The sequence below is a fragment of the Leucoraja erinacea genome, chromosome 9, assembly GCF_028641065.1.
Source record: "Leucoraja erinacea ecotype New England chromosome 9, Leri_hhj_1, whole genome shotgun sequence".
Classification (NCBI taxonomy): domain Eukaryota; kingdom Metazoa; phylum Chordata; class Chondrichthyes; order Rajiformes; family Rajidae; genus Leucoraja; species Leucoraja erinaceus.
In genome coordinates this window covers 51812715-51833003 of record NC_073385.1, presented here as the reverse complement: position 1 = coordinate 51833003, position 20289 = coordinate 51812715, and the positions used below count along the sequence as shown (strand labels likewise).

Sequence of the window (20289 nt, the reverse complement as noted above, 5' to 3'; positions counted from 1 at the left end):
ACAACTCACACCCCAAGGAACTTCGGCGCGATTTTGCACTTTGTTTAGCTTTGCCATTAAGCAAAAACCTCATCTAAGTACCAGAGTTTTGCCACTAATAGAGATTATGGCAAAGAGAATTTTGTTTCTTGTCACCGTACTTTGTTCTCACAACCTCTTCCATTTTGCGTTAAATAATGACGTACCAAATGGCAAGTTAATTCTAGTTACTTGGCCCCTCCAAACGAACAGATAGAAGGGGGAAGGCAGTGATATGAAAGAGTTTAGGTACATATTCATTTTGGTTTAGACTTAAAAAGAGATACAACGACGAAGTAGGGGGAGTGTACAACGCCCACTGAGTCCGCACTGACCAGCGATCCCCGTATACGAGCACGATCCTACACACTAAGAACAATTTACAATTTTAACAAAGCCAATTAACCTACAAACCTGCACATCTTTGATCTGTGGAAGGAAACCAGAGCATCACGCGGTAACAGGGAGAATGTACAAACTCCGTAGGGCAGCAACTGTAGTCAAGATCGAACCCGGATCTCTGGCGCTATAAAGCAGCAACTCTAGCATTGCGCCACTGTGCCACCCAGTTAAGTAGGGATATGAGTAAGGAACATTAAACATAAAATAAAATTGGTATGTGATCATTTTAAGTCACAGTACACCCGAACTTTGTAGGCAACTTTGGAATGAGGTGCCCAAGTCTCAGTGGAAGATTTTGACAAATACATCACAATAACAGTGCAAATTCTGATAAAATAGGCATATACTATGGCTCTTACCAATTTCTATCGATCCATTTTGGGATGCTTCACAACTTGGTTTGGCAATTGCTCTGCCCAAGACCGCAAGAAACTACAGAGCATTGTAGATGCAGAACAATCCATCTCACAAAGTAGCCTCTTCTCTCCCTTCTCCCATCAGGCAGAAGATACAGTTTGAAAGCACATAACACCAGATTCAAGAACAGCTTATTCCCTCTCAAAAACAAAAGAAGATGCCCCGACCTCCCAATCTAATCCATTGTGACTCTCTAAACTATCTTTTAATCTGCACTTTCTTTATAGTTGTAACACCATATTCTGCAATGGTTTTTGCACTAATTGTATTTCTGTCTTGTTTGAATTGTACTCACGTATGGTATGATTTGCTTGAATAGCATGCAAAACATAGATTTTCACTGTATCTGACTATACGTGACAATAATACACCTATACCCATATGCAGAGTAAAGTTTTAGCCACATCTCAGAACAACATGGGGACAAGTGCGGGACCATTGTGTTTTGCTGGGCTGACTGTTGTGTTCTGCTGGATTGGCCTCTGCCTTGCAGAAAATCTTCCTGATTTGATTCCATCCTTCAGCCTGACTCTAAACTCTTCCTCCCACACCTGTGTGCACCACCAGAGCCAATTCTGCAGAACATCTGAGCATCTTTTCAGTTGTCCTTGGTATCCATTTTTTTTTTTAAAGTTACTTTTCAAATCATTTATGCCATGCCTGTATTCTGTCTGACAGGGCAAAATAGCTGAATTTCAGTTTCACAACTCTGGAAGAAAATTAATACGTTTCACCACTTCTACTCAATAGGTCATTTGGAATAAATTTCTATAATCCCACCTCCCGCCTACTCTGTTCAAAAATTCCTGCTGGCAAAGCATCTTTGTTCCAGCTGTTCCACTAAATCAGTTTCAAATGTTGCCAAAAAGCTGTCCATCTGCAGCTGACTCAAAATACTTTAAAGATATCTGAAAAAATCTGTTCTTCATGTTTGGCTCCTCAGCAGCAGCAGTAGACTCCTGTTCAGGGCATCACAAAGAACAGCAGTTAAAAAAAAGTGTTGTTGCATGCTAATACTATCATGTTTCTGTTCTTTCGGATCTCTGTGCAATAGAAAGTTCAGAATATACAATTACACAAATAGGGACTGTCTAATTGACTATGCAGACAGACACTCACTGCACATCAAGGTATGAAAATCAGCACTCGAGTTTTGAGACTATACAGAAAATTTATGTAGATATTGAAAGCATCTTTGTGCTTGAGGAATACAAAAATCAGAGCCAAATGAACATGCAAAATAAATATGTAGGAAGGAACTGCAGATGCTGGTTATACCAAAGAAAGATACATCATCATGTAAAAATTGGATTACAGGCCATTTTAAAACTTTGCAATGTAATGCTATATTGATTTTCATGAAGATAGACATAAAGTGCTGGAGTAACTCAGCGGGTCAGCCAGCATTTCTGGAGAAAAGGAAAAGGTGACGTTTTGGGAGATGCTGCCTGACCTGCTGTGTTATTCCAGTACTTTGTGTCTGTTTTCTGGAAAATAAATATAATATAACATTGCAAAGTTTTAAAATGCCCTGTAATCAAATTTTTACATGATGATTATATGTATTATATTATTAAAAAATTAAAAATAATGATAGCATGGGAACAGGGACTCAACTGCACTAAATTCCTTGGCACAGGTTTTCTTGTTATGCTGAATGGTCACTAATGCAGCGAAGGCAGCGATTCTAACATTCTTCCTTTCATCAAACTCATTTGATGGTTTGGATTATTTTTGCTTATATACAAAATGTATATTCAAAGGCATGGCTCAAATGCCAGTAAACAATGCAACTCTGGAACAAACAGCACAGCTGCTGAAATTCGCTGAGATTTTGAAAACACTTGGAAGTAGAAAGATTTATGTCTTTAGCATAATTTTGTAGTGCAGTCAGCGAAGATTATTATTAAAAAGCAAGTGTCATCATTTTATTGTGAGGATTATTCCACAACACAAAACTGATTACATTGGAACTACAGGCCATCCTTGTGTAACAAATGGATCCCCTTCTTAATGACGTCCACAAGTTAGTCTGTAACTCGGAAAATGCACACAAATCATTCAATATGGTGACCATGCTTCCATATTATTCTAATAAATTATATTAAAAACACAAAAGATTAATAAGAAACAACAATTACTCAAAGGGCAGAAAGTTCAATCATTCATGGGAACAAATGTATAAAGTTCATCAGACCTTTGAATGTAATAATATTATACATGCTCACTTATAGCTGTCCATTGTACCACATTAACAACCTGAGAATCAATAAAATTAAAAGAATACCTATAGGATGATGGGTGTAGGAGATAAATATTTCACAGGTGCATTATGGAATTCCTCCTGCAGATATTCATGAAGAACTTACCAAGGAGAAAAAAAGACCCAATTGCAAACTTATTTAAAATGAAGAATCCTCGACCATCCAGATGATCAGTAAGAGAAGCCAGGCGCCCATGTACAGGGAGCAAGGTCACATGCTTCATGTTATAAGAAGACGAGCAACGTCAAACGTAGACTTGGTACCTGTTTCGCTGAACACTTACACTCAGTCTGCCGAGGCCTAGAGTGAGGTCACATGCAGATAGGAGGAACAGCACCTCATATTTTGCTTGGGTAACTAACAACCCAATGGTAAGAAAAGGTCAAAAGTTCCAAGGTTATTTTATTGGTCACATACATCTAGGTGTAGTTAAATGCTTATTGCCAATGCAGCACATAAAGAAAGAATACTGACATAACAATAATAAGAAATTTAAACATAAAAACATCCCCCCACAATGGTTCCCATTATGAGGGAAGGCACAGTGTCCAGTCCCCATCCCATGTCCACCCATAGTCGGGCCTATTGAGGCCTCCACAGTTGCCTTTAAGGAGGCCCGATGTTCCAGGCCGTTCTCGCCGGATGATTGTACTCCGGCGTCGGGAGAATCCTCTCGGCGGCATGGGAACCCTGGGACGGCCGCTTCCCTCACCGGAGACCGCGGCTTCCGAAGCCAACAAGGCCGCACCGGTTGGAGCTCCACCACTGGCGATCTCATCGAGAGATCCCAGGCTCCCAATGTTTAAGTTCAGCGCCGCCGCCCGCAGCTGGCCGCTCCAAAAACCCGCAGCTCCGCAATGTTTATCTCGGCGGTCTTCAGCTCACCGGAGCTCCAGCGCGGCGACCCGGGCAAGGCATCGCCCGCTCCGCTCCACGATAGCACTCCAGCGCTGTGCCGCCACCGAAGCCGAGGTTCTGGGCGGTCCCCGACAGGAAACACCGCTCCAGGCCCGCTGGTAGGCCGCGAGGACGGGTCGAAACTGCAGCCCGGAGAAAAGCTGCCTTTCCGACTAGGTAGGGACCCTGAAAAGATAGTTTCCCCCTTCCCCCCCCCAACCCCCCCATAAAAAAGTCTAGACCTCCAGAACAAAAAAACTGAATTCTCTAATTTTAAGTAACCATCTCATACTCCCTTCCTCCAACCTGGTCGTTTTGCCATTCCACAGTTCTCCACGTTGTTTCTCTTGAGATCTCACCTTCCCTAGGCAACAATGGACCTATCAGGTACCATTCTGCCTAAGGCTCAAAAGGAGCGGTCCTGGTCTTTTCTCGCCTCCAGCTCTTCAACCCCCCCCCCCCCAACTTTCAGTCTGAAGAGTCCCGATGCAAAACGTCACCAATCTTTCTCCCCCAGAGATGCTACCTGACCCATTGAGTTACTCCATCACTCTGTGTCTATCTTCATGTTATAGGCCAAGAATTATAACCATCACAAGCAGTTCAGCATCTTAACACAAATCACTCCTCCTGATGCAACGTATCAATATAGCATTCAAGGAACTGAATCACTCAATATCAATCTGTATCCATTGAAACTTATTTCAAAACAATGAATGAACATGGTTCACTGCAAAACAAAACATGTGCGATGCACATAGCCCATTAACTCCCACTGGCATCAAGATTTGCAAATTGCTTGAAACCTGTTGAACTTGAATAATAAATCATTCCTTAATTTGCAGGAAAACATTTTGTTTTGTGAAACTGTAAATCGAGAACGATGGCTGAAATGCATTATGCAAATGTTACTGTGTATTCTTATTCATGGAGAATGGTGTTATAGTGAAAAATAGATCTGTAAATCAAAGACGAGCACTTCAAAAAAATCAATAGCATTATAGCAAAAATTAGTAAACCGAAAATTCAGCAAACATGGAATGCTTGACACCTCCTCGGGAGACAATGTCAGCACTAACGTTTCAAAGATAGTCTCAGCCCTTATTTAGTCTCATTTCCCTCAAGAAGTAGTTTCTCTTTTAACATATTTGAAAACATTTCCATGCCATTGCTTTAAAAACCACATGGTAATGATATCATTCTGACATAAACATTTACTATTTTGAAAGCTTCCTCTCTGCAGAAGATCAAGTAGCTGCAAGAACATTATAGGAAAAATACCCCTGTCCCACTTAGGAAACCTGAACGGAAACCTCTGAAGACTTTGCACCCCACCCAAGGTTTCCGTGCGGTTCCCGGAGGTTGCAGGTGGTTGCCAGAGGTTGCAGGTAGTGGAAGCAGGTAGGGAGACTGACAAAAACCTCTGGGAACCGCACGGAAACCTTGGGTGGGGCGCAAAGTCGCCAGAGGTTTCCGTTCAGGTTTCCTAAGTGGGACACGGGCATAATAGGCAGCATCTCTTGAGATTAAAGAGGTGGCTCTAATCCCACTCATCTTCATAAATTCAAAAGTCATCATAGCAGAATTAGGCCATCGAGTCTACTCCACCATTTAATTGTGGGCTGATCTATCTAGTTCGCAACCCGTTCTCTTACCTTCTCCCCGTAACCTATGACACCCTTAATAAAGCCAATGAAATATAAATTATTGAAAATTTTTCATTATGAATTCAAAGTGACCAAACTATCAAGAAACTAAACAGAAGGATGTTCCAATAAACAGAGGAGTCATTGACTTTTGAAAGGAAAATCCAGTTTCCTGTCACGATCCAGTGAGTTCATAGACATTAACAGAGAAGTGTGTCAAACACAGCTTTGGCTCCTTCTACAGTTAAGGAGCCCAACTACATTCTGGTTTACATGTTGCAAACACGAGTCAGAAAGTTGGATTCGAACGATAACAAACCCAGCCGCATTTGTCATTACTACTATGAAACTAGCTATAACTTCTGGATTCCGCACATGCAGCAGTAAATATGGAAATACAGAAGTTGCTATCAGTGCTATCTTTCTCCCCCATAAGATGCATTTTGCTGTCTTTGAAGATGAAATAACCAAGATTTGATGGTGACATTTTTAAGCACTCTATCATTGGTATAGAATTCACATTGTTTTACTGGGTGTTACAATCTTTATCTGATATGTTGTGCCTTAATGTGAATGCCTTTAGCCTCGGACAGCTAAGTCTACATTTGAAGGCCGATTCTTTCAATCCCAGATTTAGAAAATTAGAAACTAAGGACAGTTTTGTTTTAAACTAAAAAATATTTCAAATTCCACCTTAATTCATATTAGTGGCACATTATTTTTCTCTCCAATAATGTGTTGAAAATGTTGTAAAATTAGCGATGTGTCAGAATCCCTCAACCCACTCATTATTGCTGAAGGTCGTATATACCATGTGGAGGAGCAACAGATATCAAATCACAAAGGACAATGGGAATCCATGCCACGCTGAAGCTTTGAGGGCAGGTTTTTTCGAGGGCAGGTTCTTTCAAGGGCAATGCCGAGTGCTGTCCTTAACTACTGATTATAAAATTCCAACCATGATAGCATGGCTCAGATTAGAAGCCAATTACCTACATGCCAACCCAATAAAGTCAGTGCGGACTTGGGAAGAATATCATTTACATATGAACTTTACACACAGGCTAGATACTGCTAAAACCATATTTCCATTTTCAACACTTCAATGTCAGTATAATAGTGAGGGTTATTTCAGGGCCTCTGTTGGAGCAAATGAGGGTGCTCACCAGTTTTAATAAATTACCTGTTACTTTGAACACCACCTCCACGTGGCCTTTCCATTTGCAAAACCTATGTAGTTTGTTTTAGTGCAAATCCCAGGCATCAATGCAAAGCAATGAAAATAATGCTAAACTGCAGCAGAGTTAAGATAGTAACGTGTAGCTGTGGAATTGGTTTCCAATGCAATAGTGTGCAATATTGCAAGGCAGATTTCAGATTACCATGTTACTAGGCAGATTGAGAGTGCAGATTTGTCTATTGCTTACCTTTCTCTTCACCTTTTGGACATCATACCGAACTTGGGCAAATTCACGGAGACCAAAAGATCCTCCAACAATAAGTAGCTGTGTAAAAAAAAACACATTGCTATTACTGAAGCAAATCTGCAATATGGTATATTCAGTTCCAATGAGTACTATTCAGAGTACTTACTATACCACATAAAATGAAAGAAGACCAGTTATATATAGAGAAACAGGAGTAAGCAGGATTGCTCTCTTTAAGTTTTATTAACCCTTATTTCAATATATCTCAAAATTGTGCTTTTTCACACTTTGCCCTCTTTCTTGGGGTCTGTGAATTTGGTACTTGCAATTGAGTCTGTTTCTTAGTAAAGATACATTAAAAAAAATCCACTAAATTAGGACCATATCATCTTCAACTCTATGAAAATCGGTAATGCTGAGCAGTATTCTGAGGAGGACTGCTTTGCAAAATGGGTGACATCTATTAGCCTTTGCCTGTTGCCTTCCCTGTGCTTTGCAAAATGGGTGACATCTATTAGCCTTTGCCTGTTGCCTTCCCTGTGTCAAAGAACACTGTGGTGTCTTGAATGGTGTTTGCATAATGAAGCAATATGAAAAAGATATTGCTGTCTGGGCTTTTGACTTGTACGTGGTCATATCCTTGCTCTTTGCCACAGTTGCAGGATGGGATGATTCACAAGCCTGTTTCTTCTTGGTTTGAGTTAAGGGATTGAATCTCAGACTGCAGTGTCTTTCCCATTCTGAGAAGCAAGAAGTGTGGCCTCTCCTTCCTTAATGAAGATCACCTTCCTTCCATGTAGCCTCATTGCCATGTCATGCTCACTCCACACATCAAGAAGTAGTTCAATGAGCTGCTTCTTGTTCTCATCGTTGGTCAAGAACTGCTTCCAATCTCTTGCTTTTTGATCTTTCCTCCTTTGATTATTCTCTTCTCCGCACACCCACGTCGTGTTCACTTGACTTCACTGAATCTGGTTTGTACATATCGGTACTGAAGACTACATCATTAGATGACAATGCATTGAAGATTTTGATGCCAATCTCTTTGAAGTTTGCAGGAATCTCTTTATGATAGCAGAATGCAGCATTGCCATCTTCCACTATCAATGTCTTGTTACTGGCAGAAGGTTGTGAGTTGTCTACATCTTTCAATAGGTAGTGTAGGCCCTTGGATTTATCAGTCTTTGCAAAGAAGTTGTCTGATGTACCAGTGGAGTAGTGTACAGGGGTCAGAGAGTACTTCATAATCTCCCGTAGATTGAGTTGACTGCCAGAACTTTGTGCATTGACCATCAGTTGAAAAGCAATATCCCCTTGTTGCTTGTACCTTTTGTTCAGATGTTTTCAGCTTCACTCTTTTCTTTGTTTCTGCCATGGTTTTGAGCTTCAGATTCTTGATGGGCTCGGAGAATGCTGTCTTTTTCTCAAGTCGCTCTCTGATGAACTTCTCTCTCTGTTCTTTCCCTGGGGTAAGTACCTTTCTGACATATTTCTCAACTTCAGCCAGAACATGTGCAGCAGAAGAGAGTACAAACAACCCAGTCTTGTCATCTACGTCAAAGGATTCAGGAAGCTCTTTACAGCATCAATGGCTTTCTTTACACATGCCTCACTTTTCCTTATCTCAGTTGGTTGTTGACCTCTGTTTGCTTCCGCGATTGGTACCAGAAGTCATGTCTGTGAGACTGAGAGTTGCAGAGAGAAAGTGTGCCCTTTCTTTTGAAGTTCGAACCCATGATTGTCTCCTTAATCGTTTTTTCAACAGCACATTGGTTTCCTGGTATGTACGACCTAGCGACACTAATGGCACCTCTTTGGTGATGGTGATGGTGATTCTTCGATGTTTGCCAAGAACACAGCAAGGTAGGTCAGTCAGCGGAAGTAATTGTCACCACCAAAGGTGAAGAAGAGATCCGGCATAAGAAAACACAGTGCAAGTACAATGGAAAGTTGTTCTCTTTCACAGACCTAGTCAATGAGAGAGCAATCCATACGGAATTCATGTACGACATCCAAAATTGCGCATTTTTCCTGAGAGATCCCTTTCAAACATCAGCTTTGAAGCTCTCATACGACCATCAATGTGTTGAGATCTGCATTGGCCATGACTTCAGCAAGTGCCTGCTTTGTTGGCAATCGGATTAGCTCTTGAAAGATGCCCTTTGATTCCTCTGGTATACCTGACAGCACTGCATCTTTTTCAGCCATAAACAGGAATTCATCAAGAAGGAGTCTCTCCAAGAACTCCACCATCGTCTTGTGGCAGTGCAGACTTCTGTCGTAGTTCTTTCCTGTCATAACACCTTTCATAGAACCAGTAGACATGACCCCCGATTCCATGTGGACATCCTGAAGTCCGGATCCTTCCATTTTCTTTCCAAGCATTTTGAATATGCACAAATGACATGAAATGTGCCAATGAACACAATGTGTTTCTTGTACTTTGCAGGATGACTCCACACGAGAGGATCTGCCTTCATGCAGACACCCAAGTCGAATGTTGTAATGACATATTCTTGGCCAACCTCATGACTTGCTTCTTCCGAAGCTCATAAACACTTTTGAACTGTACTAAATTCTGTGATAGGATGATTGATCACAGGATAGTAGTCAATTGTGGTCACGGTAAGCCCCTCTGGCCCACGGACTAAGACATATTAAAAAAAATACGGATTTATCAGAAGTCTGTTTTTTATAGTTATACAATCCTCTAGTTGTGTTAAAATATTACCAATGTTTTTTGTTCTTGTGCAAATTTTTTTCATGTATCATGCTACTGACACACAAGATTAGGAACTCAGGTAATTGCACTAAGACTCATATTTAAAAATTAAATTTACTGCCTCCCCTTTATCCACCCCGTTAGTTACATCCTGAAAAAAATACATTTTTTACTGCCTCCCCTTTAACACCCAAACAACACAATAAAGTAACGCTGATTCTTCTTAATTGTAGTCCAATGATTGTATTGTAAACTCTTAGTGCGAGGTCACAAAAATGTTTAAACATCTTTTTCAAGGAAGAAAATAAAGGAAAAAATGAGAATGGAATGAGCAGTGTGAAATAATTAATATAAAATAAAATATAAAGGGTCTGATTTGTAAGACAAGTGATATGATAATAGATCTGTTGGTCATGAAACATAACCATTATAAATAAGCACACTTTCTCTGCTATGTCAAACAAAAAGTCACTACCTTTTTTATTTAGAAAGGAGAAGGAGAAATGGAGTCCAACTAGCTTATACAAGAGTTTAATAAGAGTTATGAGATAGCATTTAAAATGATGTAATGCATTCAAGCATTTCATACAGACTTCTAATTTGGCTCTAGATACAAACACATTACTCGAAGCAAGTTCAGAACCATAAATATGTGATTTAACATCCCCTCAGATAGCAAGTACATCTAAAAAACAGCAATTTTTAATTTACCAAAGGAATCTTTTGCAGGAAGCAAAATTTTGTAAATTGAAAAGATTATGTGAAATGCATTCTAGCATGCTGGTGCAACGTATTCCATTGCATGGAGAGTGGTGCATTATTTATTGCAGCAAAAAATATTGTTGCAAATATAATATGTATACCTGAAGAGTCAGTGGCAGACATTTGCAAGTCAAATGTTTGTGTTGAAAACTTACTGTATACTAAGCCCTGAAGCTTTCAAAGTAATAACTCTATTTTGAGTATTAAGCACAAAGCACATATCCATTCTAATTCTAATTCCACAACAGGTTATATTTTTAATTACGGAAACTGGTAACACAAGTCCATGTATTAGTGAAGAGAAACGGGAAAAAAATGAAGTTCTATTTTAGTCAGAGCGGTTGAGCTGTGTAAAACAATAACCAGCTGTGCGGAACATTTCATGTCCAAAACACTTTATGTCAAGAACAATAAGCAAAGAGAGAACTCACAGTGGCAGTACCCAGTGGCGAAGAGACTCAGGATTCCATAGCGTTGGGTTGTTCCAATATAATATAATTGGACAGAAATGTGAAAGGCAGAGGGGAAGCTGAGCTGACGTTAAATGTTTTCCATTCACTATTAGATAAAGGGGCTTTTTGGTCACTAAAGTTGGATCATGTAATGCGAGCTGACACTGATTTGACATATTTGAAAAAACGTGATAAACAGATCTTGAAAAGCTTAAAAATCTGCAAAGCATTAACGTGAAGCCCCTATTTCATGGCAATATATTCTTACGTCACAATCTCAACTCAGCCTAAAATACTCGCTTGTTTACGCTTATTAAAATACTATTTCACACTCACCGGGCATAAAAATATTGGACACAAAAAGTTCAAGGAAGCCACACATTATCCATTCCAGCCATTCTAAACAACCATCCCCACCCCCAGCCATTCTAACATCTACTCCTTGAGACACCACTAGTCATCCTGGTGTTCAGCATTTATAAATGGCAGGCATGAAATGAGTTTTTAACCATAGGGAAAATTAAGAGAATATATTGATATTGAACATTTAATTACAGACCTGGGTTAATATCAAAGTCCCTGAGAACCCCAGGTAATACGTCTGCATACTCGTCAAGTTTCGTTGTCATATGCAGCGATGCTATGAATTGCCATTATGTCAACTAATCTAGTAACTGTACAAAGGCAGAAGTATTAACATAATTTTAAAAGATATTAAAAAATTGATAACGTTCTCTACACCGACTGTAGTCTCAGATGTCCCAAAGTGCTTAAAGACATTGAAGTACTTTTAAACTGTACATAATGATGTAATGTAGAGAACACGACACTCAATTTGTGCTGTACATGGGGACTAGTACACTGTACTAATACTAATGGGAACTAGTAGCTAGTACTAGTGCTATCTGTACACTGTGGATAGCTCAAATGTAATCTTGTATTGTCTTTCCACCGACTGATTAGCATGCAATAAAAGCTTTACACTAACTCAGGACTCGTGACAATAAATTAAACTAAACTGCAATGTCATAACTCTCCAATGTGGCTGAGCTTGTTTGAAAAATACATTTTCTTCTTCTTCTGAGGCAGTTCCTCAGGATCAAGGGACACATGCTCCCACTCTGGGTTTTATGGGTTCTCGGGAAGCCAGACATAGGAACCGCACATGTAGGAATAGCGGTGGGCAGGTGGTGGGGGGGGGAGAGACAAGGGGGGAGGGGGGGGGAGGGGGGGAGAGAGGGTGTGCTGAGAGGGGAGGGAGAGGGAGGGGAGCAGGGAGGGGGGGGGAGGGTGGGGAGGGGAGGGGGGTAGGGGGGTGTGGAGGGGAGGGGAGTTTTTAGGGGAGGGCAGTGGGGGAGGGGGGGAGAGGAGGGGAGGGGTAGAAGCGAGAGGGAGGGGGAGGGGGGAGAGGAGGGCGGGGAGAAGAAGAAGCTAGAAGAAAGAGAAAAGGTAAGAGAAGAAGAAAGAAGAAAGAAAGAAGAAAAAGAAGAAGAGAAGAACCAGAAGAAGAGAGAGGGGGAGGGGAGGAGGGGGGGTAGAGGGAGGGGGGGAGAGGAGAAGGGAGGGGGGAGAGGGGGGTGAGGGGGAGAGGAGAGGGGGGAGAGGAGAGGGGGGGGAGAGAGGGGGGGAGGAGAGGGAGGGGGGGATAGGTGAGGGGAGAGGAGAGGGGGGGGAAGAGAGAGAGGGGGGGGAGGGAGGGGGGGAGGAGAGAGGAGGGGGGGGGGGGGAGAGGGGGGGGGGAGTGGGGGGAGGGGGGGGTGGGAGAGGAGAGGAGAGAGAGGGGGGGGGAGAGGAGAGAGGGGGAGAGGAGGGAGGAGAGGGGGGGGGAGGAGTGGGGAGGAGAGGGGGGGGGAGGAGGAGAGGGGGGGAGAGGAGGGGAGGGGAGGTGGGGTAGAGGAGGGGGGGGAGGAGAGAGGGGGGGGGAGGGAGGGAGAGGGAGAGGGGGGGGGGGAGAGAGGAGGAGGGCGAGGGGGGGAGGGAGAGAGAGAGGGGGGGTGGGAGAGGGGAGGGAGGGGGGGGGGAGGGGGGGGGGGGAGGAGAGAGGGGGGAGGGGGAGGGGGGGGGAGGGAGAGGGGGGAGAGAGAGAGGGGGGGAGAGGGAGAGGGGGGGGGAGGGGGGGGGGGGGGGGGGAGAGGGGGAGGGAGAGAGGGGGGGGGGAGAGAGAGAAAGAGAGAGGGACACGGAGAGAGAGAGAGAGAGAGAGAGAGTATGCCTTTTTACTCAACCCAAACCCCCCAAACAACCATTTGCAGGCAGCGCTTTTTTCCTCAAACTAACCATAACCATATTTTCATTTTCAAACCACATTAAGTGTACTTACTCACAGCTATGTAGACATTTGTTCAGTCATTCAGAGCTCAGACCTCCATGTTGTAGAGACTGGTTGGGGAACACCACTTCCTGGTTTTATAGTCCCTCCCCCTCCCACCAGCAGGAGCAGCAGAGAGAATGGGGAATTTTGTAAAAGCATTAATATCTCTGTCATTTTTCATCGACGGGAAAAATCCTCGGCAAGGTAGCCCAAAAATGACGTCCGTAGGTGGCGGCATTCTCTCGGAAATCGCAGCACAGAAGGCCAAAACCGGTCAACAGACTTTTAGTAATATAGATATACATATAGTAAAGACATACTAATCTACATCCTTCCTCTTAAAGAATTAACTCCTAATAACATAGATATGATAATTGTATGCAAAATGTAGGTACTAATGATTACATAAAGTACATATAGTATGTGTAAGTAAGCTGGAGGGAAGTTCAAACGTAACCCGGGTACTTTACGGTGGCCTTGCAAATGTGACCTGCACGCGTACGGTACAGTTCTGTATTTTTTCCCGTCACCGGAGATGCGATCAATGGTAGAATAGGTGCAGGAGATTGAAACTGTATCCCCGGCAATGAAACAGGAGTCCTTGGCAGGGGTGGAGACGGCATGGCCATAGTCGAAACGACCCATCATTTAAACGGTCAAATGCTTACATCTCCTGTCTTGACCTGTCTTACTTTCCATAGCCACTATCTATTGTACTCACGAATGGTTTGATTGGACTCGTATGGTGTCATTTGCTTGGCAAGCACGTAACCAAGTTTTTCACTGTGTCTGTCCAGATAATCTAGACCATTTGCAAACAGAAAAAAAATAGGCCTATGGAGGATGCTATGTCTCTAAATACTACTTTCAGCCCTGAATCCACGGTCTGTCCTTTCCTTCTTTGTGCCTGTTTGGTATGTGTTAAATGGTTGGTTTTTAGTGTTCTTTAACATGGGGGGGGGGGGACTTTTTCTAATCTCTTATCTCGACGGAGATGCAATTCTTTTCCGTATCGTATCTCTGTCCGCACTGCAGCCTAACATCGAGGAGTTGGCGGCCTTTGGTGGAGATCGACCGGGTGCCTGCGGGACTTTAACAACACGGATCTCGCGATCCCTGTCGGTGGTCGTCTTTGGGTTTCCAACCGTGGGAGCCTGTGGGACTTTAACATCGCGGAGCACGCGGTCTCTAGTTAGAGACCGTCATCGGGGAATTTGGACCGCCCCGAAGTGAGTTTCTGCTTCAACCGCCGGCTGTGGGAGCTTTGATCCCCCAGACTGCGGATGGTTCGACTGCCCCGACTGCGGGAGAATAAAGAGGAAGGAGATTAGACTTTATTGCTTTCCATCACAGTGAGGAACGTGCGGAATCCTCTGTGGTGGATGTTTATGTTAACTTTTATGTAGTTGTGTGCCTTGTTGCTTTTTTTTTAGTATGGCTGTATGGTAATGGCGAATTGAATTTCACTGTACCTTAATTGGTACATGTGACAATAAACTGACCTTGAAACCTTGGATCACCTTGACAATAAGAATACTTATGTCAGGATGCTATTCATTGGCCACAACTGTAGTCGACACAGTGGCAGAGTGGCTGCGCTGTAGCGCCAGAGACCAGTGTTTGATCCTGACTATGGGCGCTGTCTGAACAGTGTTGTACGTGTTCCAAGTCAGTGGGTCAGGCAGCATCTTTGAAGAACATGAATAGGTGACATTTTGGGTCAGGACACTTCATCAGATATTAAGCCATTATAATAATGGTTCTTTCTTGTTGAGTTCATGTAGTTTACTTGAAGATAGAGTAGGGGAATGATAGAGCTGCGGCCTCACAGTTCCAGCAACCTGAGTTTAATCCTGACTCTGGATGACCTTTGTGTGGAGTTTGCATGTTGTCCCTGTGACTGCATGGATATCCTTCACCTGCTCCTGTTTCCACCCACATCCCAAGGATGTGCAAGTCGTTATGTTACTTGGCCACTGTAAATCTTCCCAAGTGCATAGATGAGGGTTGATGGGAAGATGGAGAGATTTAGAAATGTGATTTGTGCAACTTATTGCATTATCCATTGGCATGGACTTACTGGGTAGAGGACCCTGATGGTCCAGGACCTCTTGTCCAAAGGCCAAAGCAAGCAAAGGCATTTTATTGCAGTTGTCCTTTTTTCCTGTCTTATGAAGCAGGATCCATTTGATCTATTTTCGCCCTCCTGCTTTGGTTTGACTTTTCCAAAAGACTACAACTTGCATCAATAATTGTTCCATTTATTTCTATGGATGGTCCACCGCAATGAAGGTGGTTTATTCTGCTGACAGAATACAAATGTGAAATAGTTGCTCTATTACAGAAAATGAGTGCTATGCTAATCCAACTGTTTTCTTAAATAGTAGTCTTTGTTTCATCACCAAAAGATTTGGATTTTATTTGTGTTCTTGTTTACTCTGGGATTTTAGACCTCGTACAAATTCATGCAGTGTTGAGGAATTTCCTTCTAGTATTCTGACCTGTATTTGTATTTCAACTCCCCTCCAAAAGGTCTGGAGACCTGGAGTCCCTACACAGCAGGTAAAATACCATTAACAATATTTCTACAGAATCCTCAATTTACTGGAAGGATCGAGTAAATGGTTTAATAAATAGTATATAGTAAATGATATTGTAAATGGGCGCTGTAAGCCAATGAACCCCTTATTGAATACCTTGTTACTTTGTCGGCTACTCTGGAGTCCCTGTGCCCTTCAAAATAGAATAATCCAAGCTCTGTTGGAGGAAATGACCAGACAGAGAGAAAAAAAAATCAATGTATGTACTCAAAGTTTCCTTGCCTCCTGGTCACGTCTGGCCCATGACAACTCAAAATAGTGAAGGAGCAATTGAGATGATAATGAGAATCCTGAGGCCCTGGTTTGAGAACCCATTGAAGGCAGAAGGAGCACGTCACCTCACAGGCTACCCATCCACTTATTCCATCAGCAGCCTACTCCATCAGCTACTGTAGATTAGTATGTCTTTACTATATATATCTCTCCACACGGATTATGCATGTTACACATTCCTTATTTAGTCCAGTCCAGATCTTCATCCCTACCCTGGGCTGGCCCTATAAGCCAGTGTGTCACTCTCTCTTTCTCTTTTAGATTTGATGCAGACCACGGGGATGAAAGCACGTTGTGTTCCCTCCGTTTGTACGACAATAAAGACGATGAGTTCTAACCACTAGGTGTGAGTCCGATCATTTCAACATGGTGTCAGAGGTGGTTCATGTGTTCACCAGTGACGGTGAACCACGTGTGTCATGTGTTCACAAGTGACGGCCTCAAACCTGATCCATCAATGACTATTGCAATCAACGAGTTACCAGCACCCACAGACGTGCTCAGCCTGCAGAGATTCCTTTGCATGGTAAACTACTTGGGGAAATTCATTCCATATTTCAGTGAATTATCGACCCACTGCACCAGCTAACCCACAAAGACACTGTTTAGTCCTGGCATGAACAGCAGCAGAGAGCGTTCGACACTCTTAAACAACAAATGTCGTGCCCCCACCCTCACCTACTTTGATGTTAAACTACCTCACACTGACTTGTGATGCCTCGCAGTATGGGTTAGGAGCAGTTTGCCTCCAAGATAACGGTGACAGCAACAGGCCTGTTGCTTATACTTCTCGCACCATGACCGACATGGAACAACGCCACACTCAGATTGAAAAGGAGCTACTAGCGGTCGTTTTCGCTTGCAAGAAATTTAATGACTTTATCTTCGGAAAAACGGTCACTATTGGGACTGACCAACAACCCCTAATCAGCATTCAGAACAAACAGAACTCTTCTCCAGGATGCCTTCAACGTATGTTGCTACAGCTACAGAAATATGACATTGTTCTAACCTACAAACATGGCAAGGACATGCACCTGGCTGACACCCTGTCACGTGCTCCACGGAAGACCTGCGAGAAATCATCCACAGCGGAAGATCGTTTCCATGTCATGACGGTCTGCTATGTTCCTTCGTCCAGTTTGGAGGACCTGGTTGCCCAAACTGCCGCTGACGATACCTTACGATCACTCTCCTCCATCATTAAGGCCAGACAAGCAATACAGATTACCACTCCCAATCCGGCCCTTCTTTGCCGTTCATGATGAACTAGTACTACAAGAGGACATTATCGTAAAGGGCCACAAAGCTGTAGTTCCTGCCTCCGTACACAACAAATACTTTGATGCTGTCCATGTAGGTCACCCAGGCGCAGAGGCAATTGTCCTGCGAGCAAGAAGCATGTTTTTCTGTCCTGGCATGGCTGATTATATTCGTGAGAAAGTAAAGTCCTGTGCAGTGTGCAACAGTTTGGCACCACACCAACAAAAGCAGCCACTTCTCTCACACCCGGTTCCCGACCTCCCATGGTCCACGTTGGCAACTGACATGTTTAAGTGGCATGGCAAACAACACCTAGTTCTAGTCGACTCATATTCCGGATGGTTTGAAATCGATCTGCTGAGTTGCCCCACGTCTGCTGGGGTAGTCCAGAAGCTGGCATGCCATTTTCTGTTCACGGGTCTCCGTATCAGCTACTGTCGGCGCAGACATAGTTACAAAAAGTATCCAATGCCAGGTCCTCCTTTGTTCTCCCCCTCTACCCCCATCCCGGGCCACCCCCCCTATCCCTCATGATGGCGCCCCCTGCGTCAGGTCCTCTATGTTCCCGGTGGCGCGACCTCCAGCTCCAAGTGGCCTGTTCACATTCTTCAGCACCCTCAACAATGACCGACAACCTTGATGACCACCGCATCGACCGCCGTCGAGTCCGCTCCTGACGCCTTCACTCCGTCGATGCAAGCGCCATCGTCCGTCGTCACAGGCTCCCTCGTCCCAGGTTCAGCCGTCACTGGTTCATCATCCCTGGCTCCATCGTCCCGGTTCGTTTTCCTCAAAGATGCTGTCTGACCCACTGAGTTATTCCACCACTTTGTGTTTTTCTTTGGAAAGCAGCATCTGCAGTTGCTTGTATCTCCTCACACATTTACCACTGATTTTGAATACTAGCATTTCAAGGGTCCTAAAGGAAAAATGAAAAGCTAGGGACGAGTGTCCAAATTGGTGTTTCATTTGAAGCGACTTCCAAGTTGTGTGAGGGTCAGCATACACTGTGAATAGAACAACATGCATCATGCGGGATCACTTTAACATATTATTGCACCAGATATTGTTGCTTATTGTTGACTGCCTTCAATAAAGAGTGTTCTGTTGTCAACCCTCTCTTTATCTGAGGGGCAATGCTTGCAGAAATACCAAAAGTAACCCAGATACTACACTCAGGCAATAGAGAAAAAAGGTTGATACAAATGGTGAAGCAATTCCCATTAATGCATGAAGACATTAAACAGAATGAGCTTGCCACTATCAATTTTGCTGCCAATATGTTATAGTGGTTCAGGGTCAACTTGCTGTAGAATTAGATTTATCACATACTTTAAGGCCAACTTGATAACTCTCCATTACATCTACCACAAAGCAAGGCCAATCCCAGAGGTAAGAGATAATTTATGTTCCTTACAACATATATTTTGTTTTTAATAAAAAGTAATGAACATGAACTACTAGATCTCTTCCTTTTGCTTTAGTGCGGCCCATCACCTTGATTTTTCCAGAATTGCACCACCCTCTACTGTGTATGCTGTGCTCATCCATATGAGCGCATGCAAATAGCTCAACTTTGACACCAAGATCAACACAGTACAAAATGAAAAAATTAAAACTCATTGAGCTGTTATATATAGATCAATCAATAGCTGTGAATAACTTCATGGTGGAATCTAAATTGGGAAATCAATGATCATCAAACTGCCAACATTAACAACTGACTACTTTTAAATATGAATCAGTATTGGAATATTTCCCAGCATCCTAAGTCACTCAGAAGGCTCAAGCACAAATCTTTCTCTGGACTTTTGCTGAAGATCCACTCAATCTTGTTCTTAAATCTCCCCGCACTTGGGTTTTCTGTTGTTTAGCTTTTCGCCCTGGTTCTTAAAAAAGAAACCAAGTTTCCATTAGTGGAGTCACAAAATGAAACAATAGTCCTTGTGTTGGGATATAATCAAGTAGCTCTGACCCTCTATAAACCCACAGAGCAACTGAAGGATAACTACATCCAAGGATAGACCAAAAAAATGTTAACGGGTAATTATCTGTAGAATAAGAGGCCATTTCCTAAGCTATACAGATCACAATGCACCACCTGTCTCAGGAAGAGCTTCTCCCCCCCCCCCCCCCACCAGGCTTCTGAACGATCCTGCCATAAGCCAGGGTGCTATTGGATTCACCTCTACCCCAATACAGAAAATTGGACTTTGTCTTTGGAATTGATGTGCCAATTCCTATAGAACTATATTCCACACTCCGTATCTTCCCTTTACACAACGTATTGTACATTGATTTTGACTTGATCGTATTTCTGATCTATTTCGAATAGCATGCAAAACAAAGCTTTTCACAGTACATCAGTACACGTGACGATAATAAACATAAACCTAAACGTAAAGTTTTACTCCTGGTACAAAGAGAACTCGTAAATCTCAGTCAAAGGAACAAGGATTCAAATTTAGGTATGGAAAGATAGGAAAGCACATGTTAGCCTTATTCCATTTCCTGGTTCTTGGCGGATATCTCTTGCAGATAATTGCATGTTTACAACACTTGAATGAGGAGAGAAATAAATTGCCTAAAGATTTCCTATGACAAAAAATCCCACTGTCAAGCACTGTTTAAACCTGCTGATAAAAATACATGAATATTTGTAACCTTGATCTCAGCACAAGTCCATGCTCACAGGAGAAAAGTTTTAACGTATCACCACCCCAAATTTGCCAGGAAAATAACCCCATGCATCTTTAACACAACTATTTGTTGACTTTTGAAACAGACAGTTGCAGAATGATTTTCTTTCATTAGCTTTGTAAAAAACAGAAGCTC

At 42.8% G+C, this 20289-nt stretch overlaps 1 protein-coding gene across 2 annotated transcripts in view; it reads right to left on the bottom strand.

The window, feature by feature from the left end:
* Nucleotides 1–20289, bottom strand: part of LOC129700380 (cytochrome c oxidase assembly protein COX16 homolog, mitochondrial) — a 75738-nt gene that overhangs the window by 40242 nt on the left and 15207 nt on the right. For both annotated transcript variants that reach the window (XM_055640815.1, XM_055640816.1), the window contains exon 2: nt 7072–7149. In XM_055640815.1, the coding sequence (XP_055496790.1) occupies nt 7072–7149 (78 nt within the window). The remainder of the gene's footprint in view (nt 1–7071; nt 7150–20289) is intronic.